General features: G+C 43.3%; 4 protein-coding genes across 4 annotated transcripts in view; 3 read left to right on the top strand and 1 right to left on the bottom strand.

Moving 5' to 3' along the window:
• Positions 1 to 17,616, top strand: part of LOC142898369 (NACHT, LRR and PYD domains-containing protein 12-like) — a 487,638-nt gene that overhangs the window by 416,485 nt on the left and 53,537 nt on the right. The window lies entirely within an intron of this gene.
• The window catches only part of LOC142898376 (NLR family CARD domain-containing protein 3-like), a 153,089-nt gene that overhangs the window by 85,878 nt on the left and 49,595 nt on the right, over positions 1 to 17,616 (top strand). The gene's annotated exons all lie outside the window — the stretch shown is intronic.
• The window catches only part of LOC142898370 (NLR family CARD domain-containing protein 3-like), a 417,525-nt gene that overhangs the window by 44,372 nt on the left and 355,537 nt on the right, over positions 1 to 17,616 (bottom strand). The window lies entirely within an intron of this gene.
• On the top strand, positions 10,296 to 12,967 carry LOC142898395 (tripartite motif-containing protein 16-like). The gene has a single exon (XM_076041335.1). It carries the CDS (start codon positions 10,745 to 10,747, stop codon positions 12,407 to 12,409), a length of 1,665 nt encoding a protein of 554 aa, XP_075897450.1. The 5' UTR covers positions 10,296 to 10,744; the 3' UTR covers positions 12,410 to 12,967.

The raw sequence follows: 17,616 nt of genomic DNA on the forward strand, positions 1-17,616 counted from the left end.
ACAATAAGTATACCAAAAAGACTGTTAAACATGGGAAATTAAGGGGACCGGGGCTGGACGTAGCCAAGCGGGCAGGCTAAACAAACCAAAGAAAACTCAAAAAAACAGGGGAATAAACAAAACTAAGGGAATCCCTGCAAAGCAAAATTCACCTCGTGCTGTGCGAAATAAAGCAAAGTGAAGGGGAACCACCACCGACGCAGTCTGCCGCACGCTACGCCAACTCCTGTCCAAAGGAAAAGAGAACAACATTAATATAATACCTAGACACTCAGGCAGGCGTTAAGTAGTTAAAACAAAGGCCGCTTTTTATTTAGCCTTCGCACGCACGCACACACACGCACAGGACAGAACAGACCAAACAGAAGTTAACGAGCACGGGGAAACAAAATGTTAACAAAAAAAAAGAAATCAAACTATAACAAAATCGCTATTTAATAAATAACCAAAGTTTCCCCAAAATTTGACAGCAAAACAAAGAAAAGAAACCAACCAAAGAAAAAATGTTTACACTAACAAAAGAAACAGACAAACCCAATTGTCTAAACCAAAATCAAACGACAAATATCAGCGTTGTGGTGGTGACACCAACTGTTACCCGGCTCGACCAATGCGGCAATTAGTTGCGAGAAAGTCGCCGCCGCAACCGTAACAGAGGTATGAAGAAGCAGAGGAAGACGGAGCGACTGCACCCAGGCTGGGGGTTGAAACCAGCGTCCTTCCAACTCCCGTCTCGGGGCACCGGTATTCAGCTGCACAGCTGCGGCCAAACCGAGCACCAGAGGAGGAGAGGCTCCGACAAACTGCGGCTTTAACAGCCAAGCGGTGAACGCACACGATCACGCACACACAGCGCCACCTCCCGATGAACGGGCACCCGCCAGGGTTCCTCCTCCGGCCGCGCTTATGGCCCAGCCCGCGTTAGGATTGCTAGCCGAAAGGCTAAGAGCTGCAGAAGACAGAGTTCTCAACGTGGACACGCCAGGCGACAGAGTGCTGACTGCAGCCTGGCGTGTGTTTTTAAAACGACTAGTTTCACTCTGGCGCAGGTGTAATCAATGACGCTAAAATTTCACTGCAGCGCAGGTGTGACTGACGACGCAAAGGTGGGGGCAAACCCACCTGCCACACTAGCATCACATTCACTGGCAGCTCTATGTTCTTGGGACGTGATAAAGGAAAGCTCTATAGGAAGTGACCATTATCCAATAATGATAGAAGAGGCATTGAATCTACAACACCAAGATTCAGGGAGAGCACAGGGGCGCCCATTTAGTGGTGCTGAGTGGGAGAAATTTAGGCACATTAGTCATAAAGACATTGGACAAATCCATCCAAGTCTTGATATTGATAGCTTGAATCAGGGGTGTCCAAATTACGGCCCGCGGGCCAACTGCGATCCATTTTTAATTGACCCGCAAGAAATGTTCTAAATAGAATAGAATATGGCCCGCACTTCAACTTTTGCCTGAGTGTATTGCACTTCTTAGTTTTAACACCAGGGGGAGCTGCTCCCACTGAGTGCAATGCCGTTCCCACTTTAGGTGAGTAGAAAATATATTCCACAGTACCCGTGTGTTAATAAGCATGCATGTGCAGGTACACATGCGACAAATATCAATAATGCGCATTAATTCTGTCACTACCCTGCTTTTGCGCACCACTTTCTTCTATGCCTTTTCCTTATTAACACACAGAGTGCACACCGCTGTGCACAGCGTACACACTGCACACGCAAAGTCAGCTGATCTCATCTGATGCAGATTTGCTCCTTGATCGAGTGACATCTGTGTGGATTTTTGGCACGAGTGGCGTCGGATCAGCACCGCAGCTGGATGGCCCGGCTTACACACCCAGCGCAGCTGATACTCAGCAGAATAATTGACTATTTAATACACTAACGTTAAGGCTATATAGCTCATTTCTAGCCAGCGGCCCAGCCGCTCCTATATTTTTATGTATGTGGCCCTCAGTGAGAAAAGTTTGGACGCCCCTGGGTTCAATGAATATATTTGTGCAGCTATTTTAAAAGCTGCCAAGAAAGCTATGAAGTTAAAGGGAGTTGGGCAAAGAAAGAAGGTTGTTCCATGGTGGACAGTGATGTGCACGTCGATATCGTTATTGATATATCCATCGCTAATCAGAGTAAAACATTGCATCGACATGCGTACACTTTTTTGGATTTTGTTTTTGTAACCACAACCGCGGCAGCTTACTTCTGACTATTGGACACGCCAAAGCCCACCGCAGCCGTGCATGGAAGAGCAGAGTAATGGCGGCGGCCGGAGGAGAGTCTGATTGGTTAAGCGTTAAAAGGAAACGTAGCGTCGTGTGGTCACATTTCTCACCGGTGGACAAAAACGTTGCGCGATGCCATTTGTGCGACAAAAGAGTGTCGCACAGGAGCAACACCAGCAACCCGTTTTCACATTTGAAGAGCACGCACCCAACAGCACATAAGGTTTGTAAAGTTAGGCTAGTGGATTTGGCTAGGCTTGTACCTGTTTAGAGGAGCGACACTGTAATGGATGTATCAGTTAATGGTACTGTCACTTTAAGAGAGTGCCTAGGGAGTAGGTGACGTAGGCGGAAGCCGGGAAGTAAGAGGAGACCGGGAAGAGGGAATCTTGTTAATAAAAACAAACTACTATACACGAGTGGAACTCCCGTCACGGACATTACAGACACGCAAGCCCTCTTGATTTGTAGGAAGCTGAAAGCAAACAGTTGCAGGTCCAGGATTCCTCTCCTTCTACTCTAGTTCCTCAAAAGACGTTGCAGGAGAGCTTTCTTGGACAAAGCAAATACCCAGGTGGGTACAGGTAGTAAGACAGTGCTTTTCAAATACTTTTCCCGTCATAATGTTACTGTTACTGTTTTCATTTGAATCATAGATTGACTGAAATGAATATAATGAATGGTAATGAATCCTATTCTTCACTCAAATACAGGGTTTTTCTTACCAAGAAGACAGTGCTGTCTGCATAACTTGTGGCTTCAGCTTTGACCTTATGTAACAGGATCATTAATGTTTTAATAGTAATTGTAGAAGAAGCTGGATATTATTTGTATAATTTCACAAAATTTAGTAGTAACACCTGACAATTAAGCCTCTTTGTTTTAATGTGGAACATTTGTCTCCAAGCTTCAGTCCCCTATGGACACCTGTTGGGGGCACACCCCCCCTATATAAGAGTTTTTCCCGCCTCACCTCTTCCCTTTTGTTCCGTGTACTCCGTGGGAGAGGTGAGCCTCGGTGAGGTCTACTTTTAATTTCACAATTTGGTTGTATACTTTAATGTCAATTAATTTGTGTAGGGGGCTCCACATATGTATCAGCAGTTGACAAAGGATTTTGTATTGCACTTTCTGTTGTCAGGTATGTTGTATTTGTGCCCCTTTTGTTCCGTGTACTCCGTGGGAGAGTTGCCAGAATAAACGGAGATAGCCTCCAGAGCTGAGCACGGTGTGGGTCACTCAAACTCAACACAACGCAAACGACACGATTCAACCGGTTACACTTATTCGACCAATTGTTGATAACATCTGTGTAGATTATTGTCAACTATTCTTTACTTTGTTGAAAAATATGTATGTGTATTTAGAACTCAGCTTGATGGAAATTCCAATCTTTCTCAGATGATTCCCAAAGAGCACAGGACATCACAAGAAGCCTCTCTAAGATGATAGTTACTGACATGCAGCCCATCTCAATTGTGGAGGATCCGGGCTTCATCAAGTGCAGTGAAGGTGCTTGAGCCACGCTATCGTCTACCTGGACGGAAGACCCTGATGACAATACAAATAGCACATTTGTATACTGAGGTGAAAACAGCAGTGAAAGAATGTTTATACAGAGCTTCTAGTGTTGTCTTAACCACTGACATGTGGACCTCCCGGGCAACTCAAGCCTTTCTGACAGTGACAGCACACTGTGTAGATGAGGAGTGGGAAATCCAGGCTTACACCCTGGACACTGTCAATGTTGTAGAGGATCACACTGGTGACAACATGTCTAATGTACTAACACAGACTGTGGAGGACTGGGGGAGAAACAATAAAATACATGCAGTTGTTGCCGATAATGCAGCCAACATGGTCAAAGCTGTCAGGACCAACATGTGGAAACATATTCCATGTTACGCTCACTCATTACATCTCGTAGTCAAAGACTCAATGAAGTCTGACCAGAGGTTGATGTCAGTAATTGAAAAGTGTAGCGCTGTTGTGAGTGTTGTGTATATTTCCACCATAGCTCCAAAGCAACGGAACTGCTTGAAAAACAACAAGATGCATTGAGACTGAAAGAAAAGAAACTGAAGCAGTCGGTCGAGACAAGATGGAACAGTGTCTGGAACAATGTTGGAGAGGCAAAGTGCTGTCTGAACAGCAACAAGCTGCTCAGACAGCACTTTGCCTCCTTGGTAAAGCCAACCTCTGTCTTAGTGAGGAAGACTGGCATTCTATTAGCCAGGCTATTGAAGCCCTCAAGCCATTTGAAGAGGTCACTAGAGAAGTGTCCGCAGATAGAAATGTCACACTTTCTAAAGTGAGACCTCTGCTGTCTCTGCTCCAAAGAGCAAGTGCGTCTGCTGGGCCCAACGCTAATATACTGGCCTCTACACACCTTGCAGAGAATTGCAGGAGGCCTTTTCCAAGCTGGCAGCCAGCACTTTCTTAGACCCTACATTCAAAAATGTGGTCTTTTCACACAATGGAAATGTTGAATCTATGAGGTCCAAACTCATCGGTGAGATGCAGAAAGAACACCACACAGAAAAGCATGCCAGTGATGCCCCAGTTTCCAATAACCTCTCTGTCAGTGTATCAACCTTCTCAGTGTTGGAAGCTCCTCCTACTCCTTCAACTTCAAGGTTATGGCAGGACTTTGACATGCAGGTTTGGGCTTTAGAGGGAAATCGCACAGTCAACACTGACGCATACATCCAAATGCGCCGACACATGGAGGATAAAGTGATGGCCAGGAAAGAGGAGCCTTTGGGTTGGTGGAAGAAAAACCAGCAGTCACTTCCAATGCTCAGCAAACTGGCCAAGAAACACCTCACTGTTGCAAGCAGTGTTTCATTAGAAAGACTGTTTTCAAAGGCAGGGGAGTTGCTCAGTGTGAAGAGAAACAGACTGAAAGCAAAAAATGTTAACATGCTCTTATTCTGAAACTCAAATTTAAAGCTTGTGAGCAGTTCAGAGAAAAAACAAACACACACTCACAGACACTCTACACATGTAGCACACATAAGTATGCCCATGGTTGTGTTAGGGAGATACAGTAGGTGGTCTTGCAGAACTGACCAATCATCATGTTTTGTTTTTTCCTGTGTCAGACAGTGCAGTCCGCCGCTCACTGGCCAAGATGGCATCGGCAAGGTTAGACATAGTTTGATTGTGTTCACTGTGTAGTGGTTTCTTATAGCTTCATTTTTCTTTTGTCTTACGTCGTTGACATGGTTTGGTGGAGCTTCCGCCTTCCCCAGAAGTGGCACAAGATGGCATGTGTGAGGCATTTTATCAGCAGATGTTACGGAGGCGTGGCCAACACCTGGCACACCTGAAGCAGTATCCAGGAGAGGTGAAGGAGCAGCAGGAGTGTCCTCCACACTCCTCCATAACATCTGCTGAGAAGACGCGTAACGCTTGCCAGCTTGTGACACTTCTGGGGAAGGCGGAAGCTCCGCCCATGTCAACAAGGTAAGACAAACAAAAACAAACTAAGGTTAGACATGTTTATGTTTTCCTGAGAGTATTTGTTTTCAGGATGTTAGAAAATGTTTCTCAAAGGTTTTGTTTTTCATTGTCATTTTAAGTTACACTTATCCATAATTATTTCTTTTTTACAAAGTTTTTTATATTTTGTATCATTTTTTTATTGAATGACATTTATTTAGTTATTTAGCGCTTTATAGTATATATTTATAATTTCTATATTTATATTTATTTAAATTTGCACTTTAAAATGTTTCTTTCATTGTTTTTAATTTTTTTGTAATAAATATATTAAAGTGTTTTGATATCGATATCGCAATATCGACCTCAAAAATATCGAATATCGTATCGAATTTGAAAATGACATTATCGCCCATCACTAATGATGGACAACAGAGTGTGATGAGGCAATTCAAAGCAGAAACAAGGCATTGAAAGTCTTCAAACCGAATCATAACGATCAGAGTCTTATTGAATATCAAAGATCACAAGCCAGGGTTGGAAGAATCATAAAGTGTGCAAAGAAAGAGTATTGGCAAAGGTTTTGTAACTCAGTAGGGAGGGAAACAGAAATATCAAGAATATGGGCAATGATTCAAAGAATGAATGGGCTTAAAAAGGAGTTTAGATGGCCTGTTTTAAAAGAGGCTAACAAAACAGCGCTAAGGGAGAAGGAAAAAGCTGCAATGTTGCTGAAAACATGAGGAAGAATTCATAGTTGAGAAAATATTAGTGAAGAAGGGAAAAGGACAATAAGGGAGAATGAAGCTTTCTTGCACTGTGAAGGGGAAACAGAGGAGTTCATTAATACACCATTGACTAAAGCACAATTGAATGGAGCTTTAAAGAGGACAAAGCCATCAGCTCCAGGTAAGGAACAAATATGTTATATAAGGATAAATCACCTTAGTCAAACATCAACAGAGGTATTGCTGGAGTTGTAGAACAAAGTCTGGGAGGAAGGGAGATTAGCAAGCAACTGGAAAGAGGCTGTGGTGCTTCCAATAAGTAAGGCGGGGAAAGATTCTTCACAGCCAATCAATTATAGGCCCATTTCCTCAACATCAAATATTTGCAAAGTCATGGAGAAAATGATAAAAGATGAAGGTATTTTTTGGAGAGTAAAGGGTATATAGTCAAATATCACAGTGCTTTTAGGAAGGGCCGTAATACTATGGATGCACTGCTGTGGTTAGAGCATGAAATAAGAAAAGCACAGATTAATACAGAAAGTGTGACAGTAGTTTTTTTTTTTTTTCATACTGAAAAAGCATATGCTATGTTATGGAAAGAAGGGCTGCTAATGAAACTTTTTGAAATGGGGATAAGAGGGAAGCTGGAGCAATGGATAAAAAACGTTCTACAAGACAGAAAGATACAAGTTAGAGCAGGAAATGAGTACTCAGAAAGTGTTAGGCTGGAGAATGGAACGCCACAAGGGAGGATTGTGAGTCCATTATTATTCTCAGTCATGATCAATGAAGTATTTTCACAAGTGCAACAGGGGATGGGCTGTTCTTTGTTTGCAGATGATGGGCTACAAAAAATGCCAGAAGCTATTTTAAAAGTAGAGAAATGGGCCAATAGTTGGGCATTTAGATTTTCAGTTGATAAAAGCAAAGCAATGATTTTTACAAGGAAAAGAATTGGGAAGGAGGTTCAGTTCAAATGATATCATCAGGATTTGGAGAAGGTGCAGCACTTTAAACTACTGGGGAGATGGTTTGATGAAAGACTCACGTGGGCAGTGCACATTCCCAAAATGATGGAGCAATGTAAAAAGGTGATGAATGTAATGAGAATGGGGAGCCAATAGAAAAGCCCTCACATCCATGTATATAGGATGAGTCAGATCTCGTCTGGATTATGGGGCCATAGCTTATGGTTGAGGAGCTCAACACTTGAAAAAGTAGATCAAGTACAATATGAGTGTTTAAGATGATGTCCGGGTGCATTGAAATCAACTCCTGTAGCAGCATTACTGCTAGCAATGGGAGAGCAGCCGCTGGAAATAAGAAGGGAACAACTCACAATAAATGATTGGCTTCATTTACAGAAGAAAAAAACCCTCAACTCAGCTTCTCTTCCTGCTTCTGCTGCTCACCGTGGCTCCTCCCATCCAGCCGCCTCAACCGCTCCCACACTTCCAGGAAGTCACATGATGCTGTGTGTGTGTGTGTGTGTGTGTGTGTGTGTGTGTGTGTGTGTGTGTGTGTGTGTGTGTGTGTGAGAGAGAGAGAGAGAGTGTATGTGTGATGTGTGTGTGGTGTGTGTGTTCTTCTTGTCACGTATTATGTGGCAGTTTGCTCCCAGTGGAAATGTCTTGTTGGAAGTGTGACAGTGGACGGTCCTGTCAGTATGCCTCCAGTTGATCATGCGCCCTGGCTCCTTGGCCAAATGGTGAAGCGTGCATGGCTATTACCCGGGAGTCTGCGGTTCCAAGCCCGCCCGGGCCTTCTGCACCTTGCCACAGAAGTACAGAAAGATCAACTCCCTGGGACAGACCCAGCTGCAGAAACAAATGAGGGGGGGGGGGCACTTATTCAAACCTTTATTTTATCTGCTTCAGGCTTAACAGCAGCTCCATGGCCACTCGCACAGTATTGAAATATTATTTTCTCTCACTAACAAGAGGCAGACAATCTTTAAATGCATAGAAAAAAACAAAATACAGTAATGACGTTGTGCTGTGTTCATTTATTGAGTTGTATAAAACAGAGGATAGAGGCGTTCAGAGAACAGCTGCAACCCCGCACAGCTCCGCTTCCGAGCTGACCAGCTGGGGCTCACGCAGCTCACTGATTGGCTAGGTGGAGCAACTCTGCACTGGCTACATTCGGTGGAGAGCGAAACATTTATTTATTTATTTATTTATTTATTATTAGAAAAAAAAAAAAAAAAAAAAAAAAAAAGACTTAACAGTTTTAAATACAGTTTTAAACATAAATCAGCTTCAATGAATTATTCATTTATTTCAAAATAAATCAAACTGTTTCACAAATTTTGTAATGACTGCTCAATGCATTGTGAATCTCACAGTTCAAATGAATTATTTTAAAGGAAACTTTAACAACAACAAAATCATGGAGTTATTCTGCAAGGCATCACCATCAAATGCAGGAATCTCTCTGGTGGGGAGAAAAGCTGCTTGATGTTGCTTTACAAGCAATTCAGTGATTTCATTTTGCCTCTTTAACACGCCAGTAAGGAAACCTTCATTTATTAGATTTCCTTTTGTTGAGATGGAGGAGCCACGCTCATCCTTTTGCTCGTAACCCAGAGGTTTCTTTTCTGCCTTTGCTTTACATGGTATAGTTTGTTGAGGAATATATGACTGCTGCAGGCTTTGAGGATGTTTTTGAGATGTTACTGGAATTTTATATACTGTAGATGTTCCAGTGGCCTGGAACTGGCGTAAGGGTGTCACGTTTTCTGACTTCAGCTGCTTTGATGTTGACGGCCGTTGAGCTTCCGGTGGTTGCGGTTGCTTTAATGACGAAGGTGGTTGTTCAGGTGTGGCCTGTGACATCACACTCCCCATGAATACATGCATGTTGGCTTCTGCTGCAGCCAGTTCAGTCTCCACGTGGTGCCTTTCCCTTCTTGCTTTTAGCTTCAAGTTCTTCCATATGGAGTGCATGTTTGACTTCCAAGGCCTGAGCTTTGGCCTTTAGAGCAGCTTGTTCAGCCTCAGCCTTTCAGCATGCAGAAGATAAAGGAGAGGATGCTGAGGAGGAGCTGGCATCTTTGCTTGAAGCCCTGCTTGCTTACGGGCCCTTTAGCCTGGGACACGCTGCCCTCTGGCCCCACCAATAGCGCATTTGCTTCTTCTTGCTCCCCCAGCTCCTCTCGCTTCCTTTGCTCATCCTGCTCATCTCCTTTTCCCACATCACCAGTCAACCATTCTGTAATGTCAGATGAGAAATGTGGAAAAGGTATCAATTTAGGCTCATCCCAGTCCATATGATCCGCTTCCCTTTCCTCTCCGTTAGAAAAGAGATTTTGTACAGCCACTTGCAAATCCATCAACTCCCCCAAATAATGATCCAATGCTTCAACACGCTTGTTCATTATTTCTTGACTTTCTCCAGCTTCCAACATGCTGTTCATTTCATTCCTTTTGCGCGTTAAAACGCCAAGCTTTCCCCGCCGTGCGTGACGCCATCATTTTTATCAGACTCATGTCATCATTCATTGCCAGTCAGCTTTTCAAGTCAACGACATCGTCACGCTTTGTCAAAGCCATGGTGTAGAGGACGACGGTCAAAAAAATGCTCCTTGGTTGCCGAAATGTTCTTGGTCCAGGACAGATGTATCAGTAAAAGTCTGCAATGAAGCAACTTTCATTGCTTTCTTTCTCCAAAAGCTTTTTTCTTTCTTTATTTGACCCCAATCAGTTTCTAATGAAGAGAAAATGCATGAAAATACTGCCAGTCTTTGTCAAACAGCAACAAGAGAAACTTGAACACTCCACTCTTCTATGTATACACACATGACACACGCTTCTTAAAACTGCAGATGCTACAAAACAACAGTATGACCTGTCGGAGAGGAAAATCTAAACTGGATTCACTGCAGTTATTCACTGTGGCCGTTCTTATTGCTCCATAAAGCTCTTTAGTTGTGTTTAGAAACTAAGTTGGGCAGAAACAATCAAAGTGGGAAGACATCAGATCAGCCAATAACAAGATGACTCGGCACTTTAGACACGCAGGCCTGACACAACTGCAGAAAGCAACAGCAAAGGCTTTTATTGCAGCGAGCCCACACATTACATATTTCAGTAGAAGCAAAGGACACACACACACACACACACACACACACACACCCTGCCACTTCCCTTCTCGGAATGAGTCAGGAGGTTAGAAGCCGCCTCCTGTGCTCCCTGCAGCCAATCACAGCCCTGACTGGTTGTTTCCTCCCCCTCAAGTCAAACTGGTTTCGTTTCTGAGGAAATGAAACCCAGTCAGCCAGTCAGCCAGCCAGTCAGTCAGTCAGTCAGTCGGTGGCTCTCAGAGGTGAAATGGCTCAGGCAGCAGCTCAGCTGGACCCAGAAACCTTCTCTTGTTCCCTCTGTCTGGATCTTCTCAAGGATCCAGTGACCACTTCCTGTGGACACAGCTACTGCAGGAAGTGTCTCCAACACCACTGGGATGCAGAGGAGGAGAGGAGAGTCTACAGCTGCCCTCAGTGTAGGAGGACCTTCACACCAAGGCCTGTCCTGGAGAAGAACACCATGTTAGCAGCTCTAGTGGAGACCCTGGAGAAGACTGGACTCCAAGATGCTCCTGCTGATCACTGCTATGCTGGAGCTGGAGATGTGGCCTGTGATGTCTGCACTGGGAGGAAACTCAAGGCCCTCAAGTCCTGTCTTGACTGTCGAGCCTCCTACTGTGACTCTCACCTCCAGCCTCATCGTCAGTCTTCAACATTTAAGAAGCACAAGCTGGTGGAACCCAGCCAGCAGCTCCAGGAGAACATCTGCCCTCGTCACGATGAGGTGATGAAGATTTTCTGCCGCACTGATCAGAAGATCATCTGTGGTTTATGCTGTGTGGATGAACATAAAGGTCACGACACAGTGGCAGCAGCAGCAGAGAGGACTGAGAGGCAGAGAGAGCTGGAGGAGACCAGGCAGAAGATCCAGCAGAAGATCCAGCACACAGAGAAAGACCTGAAGGTGCTTCAGAAGGAGGTGGAGTCCATCAACGGCTCTGCTGATAAAGCAGTGAAGGACAGCGAAAAGATCCTCACCCAGATGATCCGTCTGCTGGAGAAAAGACGCTCTGAGGTGCAGCAGCAGGTCAGATCCACACAGGGGGCAGCAGTGAGTGGAGTCAAAGAGCTTGAGAAGAAGCTGGAGCAGGAGATGATGGAGCTGAAGAGGAGAGACGCTGAGCTGGAGAAGATCTCACACACACTGGACCACAGCCAGTTTCTCCACAGGTTCTCCTCACTGCCAGCACTCAGTGCGTCTCCAGACTCCTCCAGCCTGGAGATCCGTCCTCTGAGATACTTTGAGGACGTGGCAGCAGCTGTGACCAAGCTGAGAGATGAAATACAGCAAGTTCTGATGGAGACTCAGACAAACATCTCATGGACAGTGAGCAACGTTGATGTTCTACTGAAGGTACCAGAACCCAGGAGCAGAGAGGACTTCCTCAGATATTCACCTCAAATCACTCTGGATCCAAACACAGTGAACAAACATCTGTTATTATCTGAGGAGAACAGAAAAGTGACATTCATGAAGGAAGTTCAGTCTTATTGTGATCATCCAGACAGATTCACTTACTGGGAGCAGGTCCTGAATAGAGAAGGTCTGACTGGACGATGTTACTGGGAGGTGGAGTGGAGAGGATGGGTTGATGTAGCAGTGGCCTACAGGAACATCAGCAGAGCAGGAAGGTCAGAGGAAAGTGCATTTGGATCAAATGACAAATCCTGGCGTTTATATTGTTACCCAGGTGGATATGGGTTTTATCACAACAACATCAGGACTGATGTCTCAGGTCCTGGGTCCTCCAGAGTGGGAGTGTACCTGGACCACAGAGCAGGTCTGCTGTCCTTCTACAGCGTCTCTGGAACCATGGAGCTCCTCCACAGACTCCAGACCTCCTTCACTCAGCCGCTACATGTTGGACTTGCTGTTGGTTCAGGTTGTTCAGCTGAGTTGATGAAAGTGTGACTGAAGTCGTCAGAGAGACTCTGAGCTGAATTCTCACCTTTGATTCTTCTTCTGTCTTCACCTTTGTTGCCCAGTGTCTCCGGCTGTCAATCACAGGGTGGGCGGGGCCTGGACGCCACTTCCTGTTTGTGCTCCTAGTGACTGTTGTCCACCTGATGTTTGTCTCCACGGCTGCTGGATGTTTGTGCCACGTTGTTTCTCTTCCTCTGCAGCCCATTCATCCCACAGATTAATAATGTGTCATTAGTCCACATGACAACTTTATTACTGTGGAAACACAACTGAGGTCTGCTTCCACTCTGGACCTTTCCCCGCTGACCTTTGACCTTTCAACAACTCATCCATCTGATCAACCTTCTGACAGTTGATCCGTTTGTCAACAATCAGATGAATGCATGTAAATATTGTGAGAGAATTTTGTCTTTTGATTCTGCTTGTTGGCTCAATGTGACAATAGTCAATCAATAAGTCATGAAATATGCCATCAGTCTGTATTGCACAACAATGTCAAGTCAATGATCAAGTGTTGAATTGAAGCAATAAAGCAACAAGACAATCCAGATAAAGTCTCTGCTTGTTCGTAGATTTCTCTTCTGTCAAGATCTCCATGTATTCACCACAGACATTTAGAAAGTCAACACCATGAAGACAAGATCCAAGTTTCAAAAGCACATCAGTCAATGTAGGAAACAGCTGATATTTCTCTGGCATGAAGGAGGAGGATGACACACACACACACACACACACACGCGCGCGCGCGCGCGCGCGCACACACACACACACACACACACACACCACTATTTTACAGAACAAGTACAGAACGGGTACTTTACTGACTCACAATGTATTTACTTTATTGCATCATAACCAGTGTTCCCTCTAAGCTGCGTGCTTGCGCAGTCACGCACTACTTGCACATTCTCAGCGCACAAGGAAATCTATGTAGCGCATAAAATAAAATTCAACAGAAACGTATTAATTAATAATATTAGAGCTTTTATTAGGCGGCGCACCGCTACGCCTTCGGAATGATGATTATTTTTTTTTCTTTCTTCCAGCTGCACCTTATGAGTCCAAAAGGCAGAGAAACTTTCCGAGCTGCAGCGCCGCGCTGACATAGATTGCGTAACAAAGTGAAGAGGTGCCACTCTGCTCTATTTTCACTGGCTAACTGCAGCACACTGACTTAGCTTGTCTATTCAGAGAAGAGCTATCACTTCGGCTTTTTTTTCAATCTATGTTATTACATGCATACTACTGCTCATTCATTGGTAGTTGAATTGTTAGGTGTGTTTGATAAGTAATTTGCATTATTTAAAAATAATAATTTAACATATTGTTAAATATGGCATTGATGACGACGCTGAAGCCCTCCCCCACGGATTCAAACAATCCTAGAGGAAGCCCTGATGGGTCGTAGAAATGCTCATAGAAAAGTGAGTAATTAGATATTTTCCAGACAAAAAAATTCATATATAGTGATTATATATTGCTATAATATGTTATATATTATGTTGCCTGACAACGCCACCTGGGGAGTTGCACCCCAGAAAATGACTATATTAAAATTCCTCGGGCTGTTCAGGTTCATTACACTTTGAGATTTGAGAGGACGAGACGGACTTCCAAAGAAACAGCTTTATTCAATCACAATTTAAAATAGTTGACTCTTTTTTTAAACACACCACGGAAAATCTTTTTTTTTTTTTAAAGAAACAATAAGACAGGTGTAGCTGCCTGAGTGTAGGCCTTTCATGATAACACATTTTGCTGGACAGTAATTGTGCTCCAAATTATTGTCGATAAACAATATTATTGACACCATTTTCAAAATCATATATAATGATAATAAATGTCATAATAATGCAAGTACACCATTTCAAAAGCAATAAACTTTCATTTCTCCAGATTAAGAGGTTGCAAATAAGATAAACAAATATAATAAACAAAAGACAACAAAAAAGTGTGTCCCGTCTCAGTTCATTACGGGACAGCTTTTTTAGTTGCCAAATACGGGACAATCGCGTATTTGAGCACGGAAACGACGCAAAGTCACAAACACAAATACAAGTTTAAAAAGGTACAAAAAGAGGATCGTGGTGCAAACGCAAAAAAACAAAACAAAACAACAAACAAACAAGCACGCACGCTGCAGGACATAAAAACATTTACTTCATCAATCAATGCGCTGTAAACAGAGGAGCGATGCAGAGCAAGAAAACACATGCAAAGGAAATAAGCTGATGTCATTGGAGGAATTAAGGGAGGAAAATAGGTTCAACATTCCTTTTGAAGGACAGTCACTCCACAATAGAATGTTTGTTGTTGTTTTTCTTTCAGACCAATCAAGTGAAATTGGATCAATGCTCACGGCACACCTGACATCATCTCACTAGTGCACTCGTGTGTCGCGGCACAGTGGTTGAGAAACACTGGTTTGGACATCCATCAACTATATCTCCCTTTTTGCCTCCTCTCTGACAGCCATGTCTCCATACCACAGCCTCACTCTTTCAGATGCTGTCCACGAGGCGTATGTCGAGGTCAACGAGAAGGGAACAGAAGCTGCTGCTGCGACCGCTCTTGTGCCCGCGGGCAGTTGGAAAAGAGTTCACTGCAGACCAGCCCTTCTTGTTTTTCATTCAACACAACCCCTCCAGGAGCATTGTCTTTGCTGGCAGATGCTGCAACTCAGAGTGAGATCTGCAGCCCTGTGGGTGATTTTAATTTGTTTGGGTTTTCTTTCTTTGTTTTTCTTTTTTCTTTTGAAGAATCACACTCTGAATTGCTGCTCTGGATTTCAAATCTAGTTGGACTTTCTTTATTTCTAAGCCTTCACTTAACGTCTGAATCACTTCCACATCACTGATGATAACAGTTAACAAAAAACTCTTGCTCAGTACAACTGTTAAAATAAATTAAAATAATTAAAAATAAAAATCAGTCAGTCTCATTTTCTGGCAAACAAGAATAAAGACATGAATTGCCCTGATTGAAAACTCAGTTGCGGATGCTTGACTCAACAATCTCAATATATATATCTATGTGTGTGTGTGTGTGTGTGTGTGTGTGTGTACACACTTTATTAGCTTAATAATAACTGATAGTGCTTGCTGTCTTAGTCAAACAATTTTAATCACCCTAAATAATTTTGTACTGATAGTTGCACAAAGCAATTTCACTGTTCCCTTGAGATATTAAAGGTACTGAATCGAACCTGAACTATTTACTGGCAAAATAACACAAACAACATTATGAAATGAACACCGTTGTCTTCAGAATGAAATTGAACTTTCTGCTGGTTCTCGCCTCTTTGGCCTTTGGATAGGAACTCTGTGCATGGGTTGCCTCTGAATGTCAGGGCACGATTCAGAAACCACAAGTATTTGTAAAATAGAAACTTTTTTTGAGGGGACCTTGCAGTCGGACTGAAGGAAAAAAATATCTATAAGGGTTGCTTTTAAACAATCACATTCTGAATTGCAGCCCTGTTTTTCAAATATAGGAGCAGTGTCTTTATTTCTAAACTTAGACTATTTGTCTGAATCACTTCCACATCACCGATGATTACAGTTAAGAAAAAACAAGCGTTCATTAGAACTGTTAAAATGAAATAGAAAATCGGTTTGTGTCTTTTTCTGGGAAACAAGGACTTGAATTGTCCTGACTGAAAACTCATTTACTGATGCGTGACTGAACGATATATGGTGGTGGACAAATGGAGGTAAGATGAAGAAATTCTTCATAAATCCAGGTGACACGGAACTATAAAAAGTTCATTGCTCTGATAACTCAGCAGTTACAAAAGCAGCCGTTTTTCAGAGGCAACACACACAGAGTTCCTCTCCAACGGTCCAAACAGGCCTCTAGCTGTTGCGGTCAGATATGTAGCATATTGCTGTAAGTCATTGTGAGTTTAATTTGAAAGTTAACCGGATGGTGTTTGTGACTCATTTTCCATTTGAGAGACGTATTGGGAGTAACAAAGTAAAACACGGAGCTTGCACAAAAAAAACAAGTCGTCCTATTAAGTTATTTATTAACACAAGACATTACATGGTGTCAGAATAAGAACTTAAGAAGACAAGACAAAAATGGCACGCTTCACTTCAAACCACCTCCGAGCCATTAAAGAGTAACACGTTTGTCTTGGCCGATCATGAGAGGAACAAAATAGCTCCATTGAAGCAAAAGTTCCGGGAACACTGTGAACCCAGAAAAAAAAAAGAAACAATATCTGCTCTACATCAGACACATGTTTTTCACCCGTGTACAAGGCCCGTCGGAAACGGTAGACACCTACGTGACAAGCCTAAAAAAATAAAGCCAAAGACTGTGAATTTGGCGACCTCTGTGACTCACTCATTCGTGACAGAATAGTCTGTGGAATAAAAGATGATCGAGTGAGAGCCAGATTGCTCAGAGAAGCCCACCTCGCGCTTGTTAAAGCACTTGATGTGTGCCGTGCCAGTGAGCTGGCATCCACCCAAATGAAAGCTTTGCATGAAGAAGATGAGGTGCAGAAAACCAAAGACGTGGCAGCATGAATGAAAACCCTGTGTCCAGTGAAAAGAAAATCAACAGTCAAAGGTTGTGGCTACAGGCACAACCTGAGAAAACGCCCTGCCTATGGACAAACATGCAAGAAATGTGAAAAGAAAAATCATTTTGCAAAGATGTGCCGGGCAAGCAGCCAGAAGAAATCACAACAGGTGCGTGCTGTGGAATGTAATCAGGAATATACTGACAATGATGAAGAAATGTCCATTGGGACAATGAAGACGAAATATATTGCAGCTGTTAAAAAAGGCAAAGAGTGACAATGACAGATGGACTGAAGAGCTGATAAATGAAAAGAAAGTTGGATTTGGGATTGACACCGGCGCTGACTGCAATGTTATATCAGCCAAGACTTTTCAGGCTTTGAAGCTTGACAATGAGCTTCATGCATCTCGCTGCAGATTAGTGGCGTACTCAGGCCACAAGATGGAGCCACTATGCAAAACATCACTCACATGCCAGTACAAGGGACAAGCACACCAGATTGACTTTGAAATAGTAGAGAAAGCCGCTCCAGCTATTGTTGGGAATAGCTGGAGCTAAAATAGAAACAAGTACAGAGCTAAAAATGGTGAAGAGACTGTACAGCATGGAAAAACAGATGCCATCCCTCAATAATATGAGCATCTCTTCACAGGACTTGGATG

This window comes from Nelusetta ayraudi, unplaced genomic scaffold (genome assembly GCF_046127955.1).
Source record: "Nelusetta ayraudi isolate G7.1 ecotype Tasmania unplaced genomic scaffold, CSIRO-AGI_Nayr_v1 ptg000064l, whole genome shotgun sequence".
NCBI classification, from domain to species: domain Eukaryota; kingdom Metazoa; phylum Chordata; class Actinopteri; order Tetraodontiformes; family Monacanthidae; genus Nelusetta; species Nelusetta ayraudi.

Bases quoted from the DNA above. Each gene is read 5' to 3' on its own strand.
- LOC142898395 (XM_076041335.1), top strand. From the start codon at position 10,745: ATGGCTCAGGCAGCAGCTCAGCTGGACCCAGAAACCTTCTCTTGTTCC.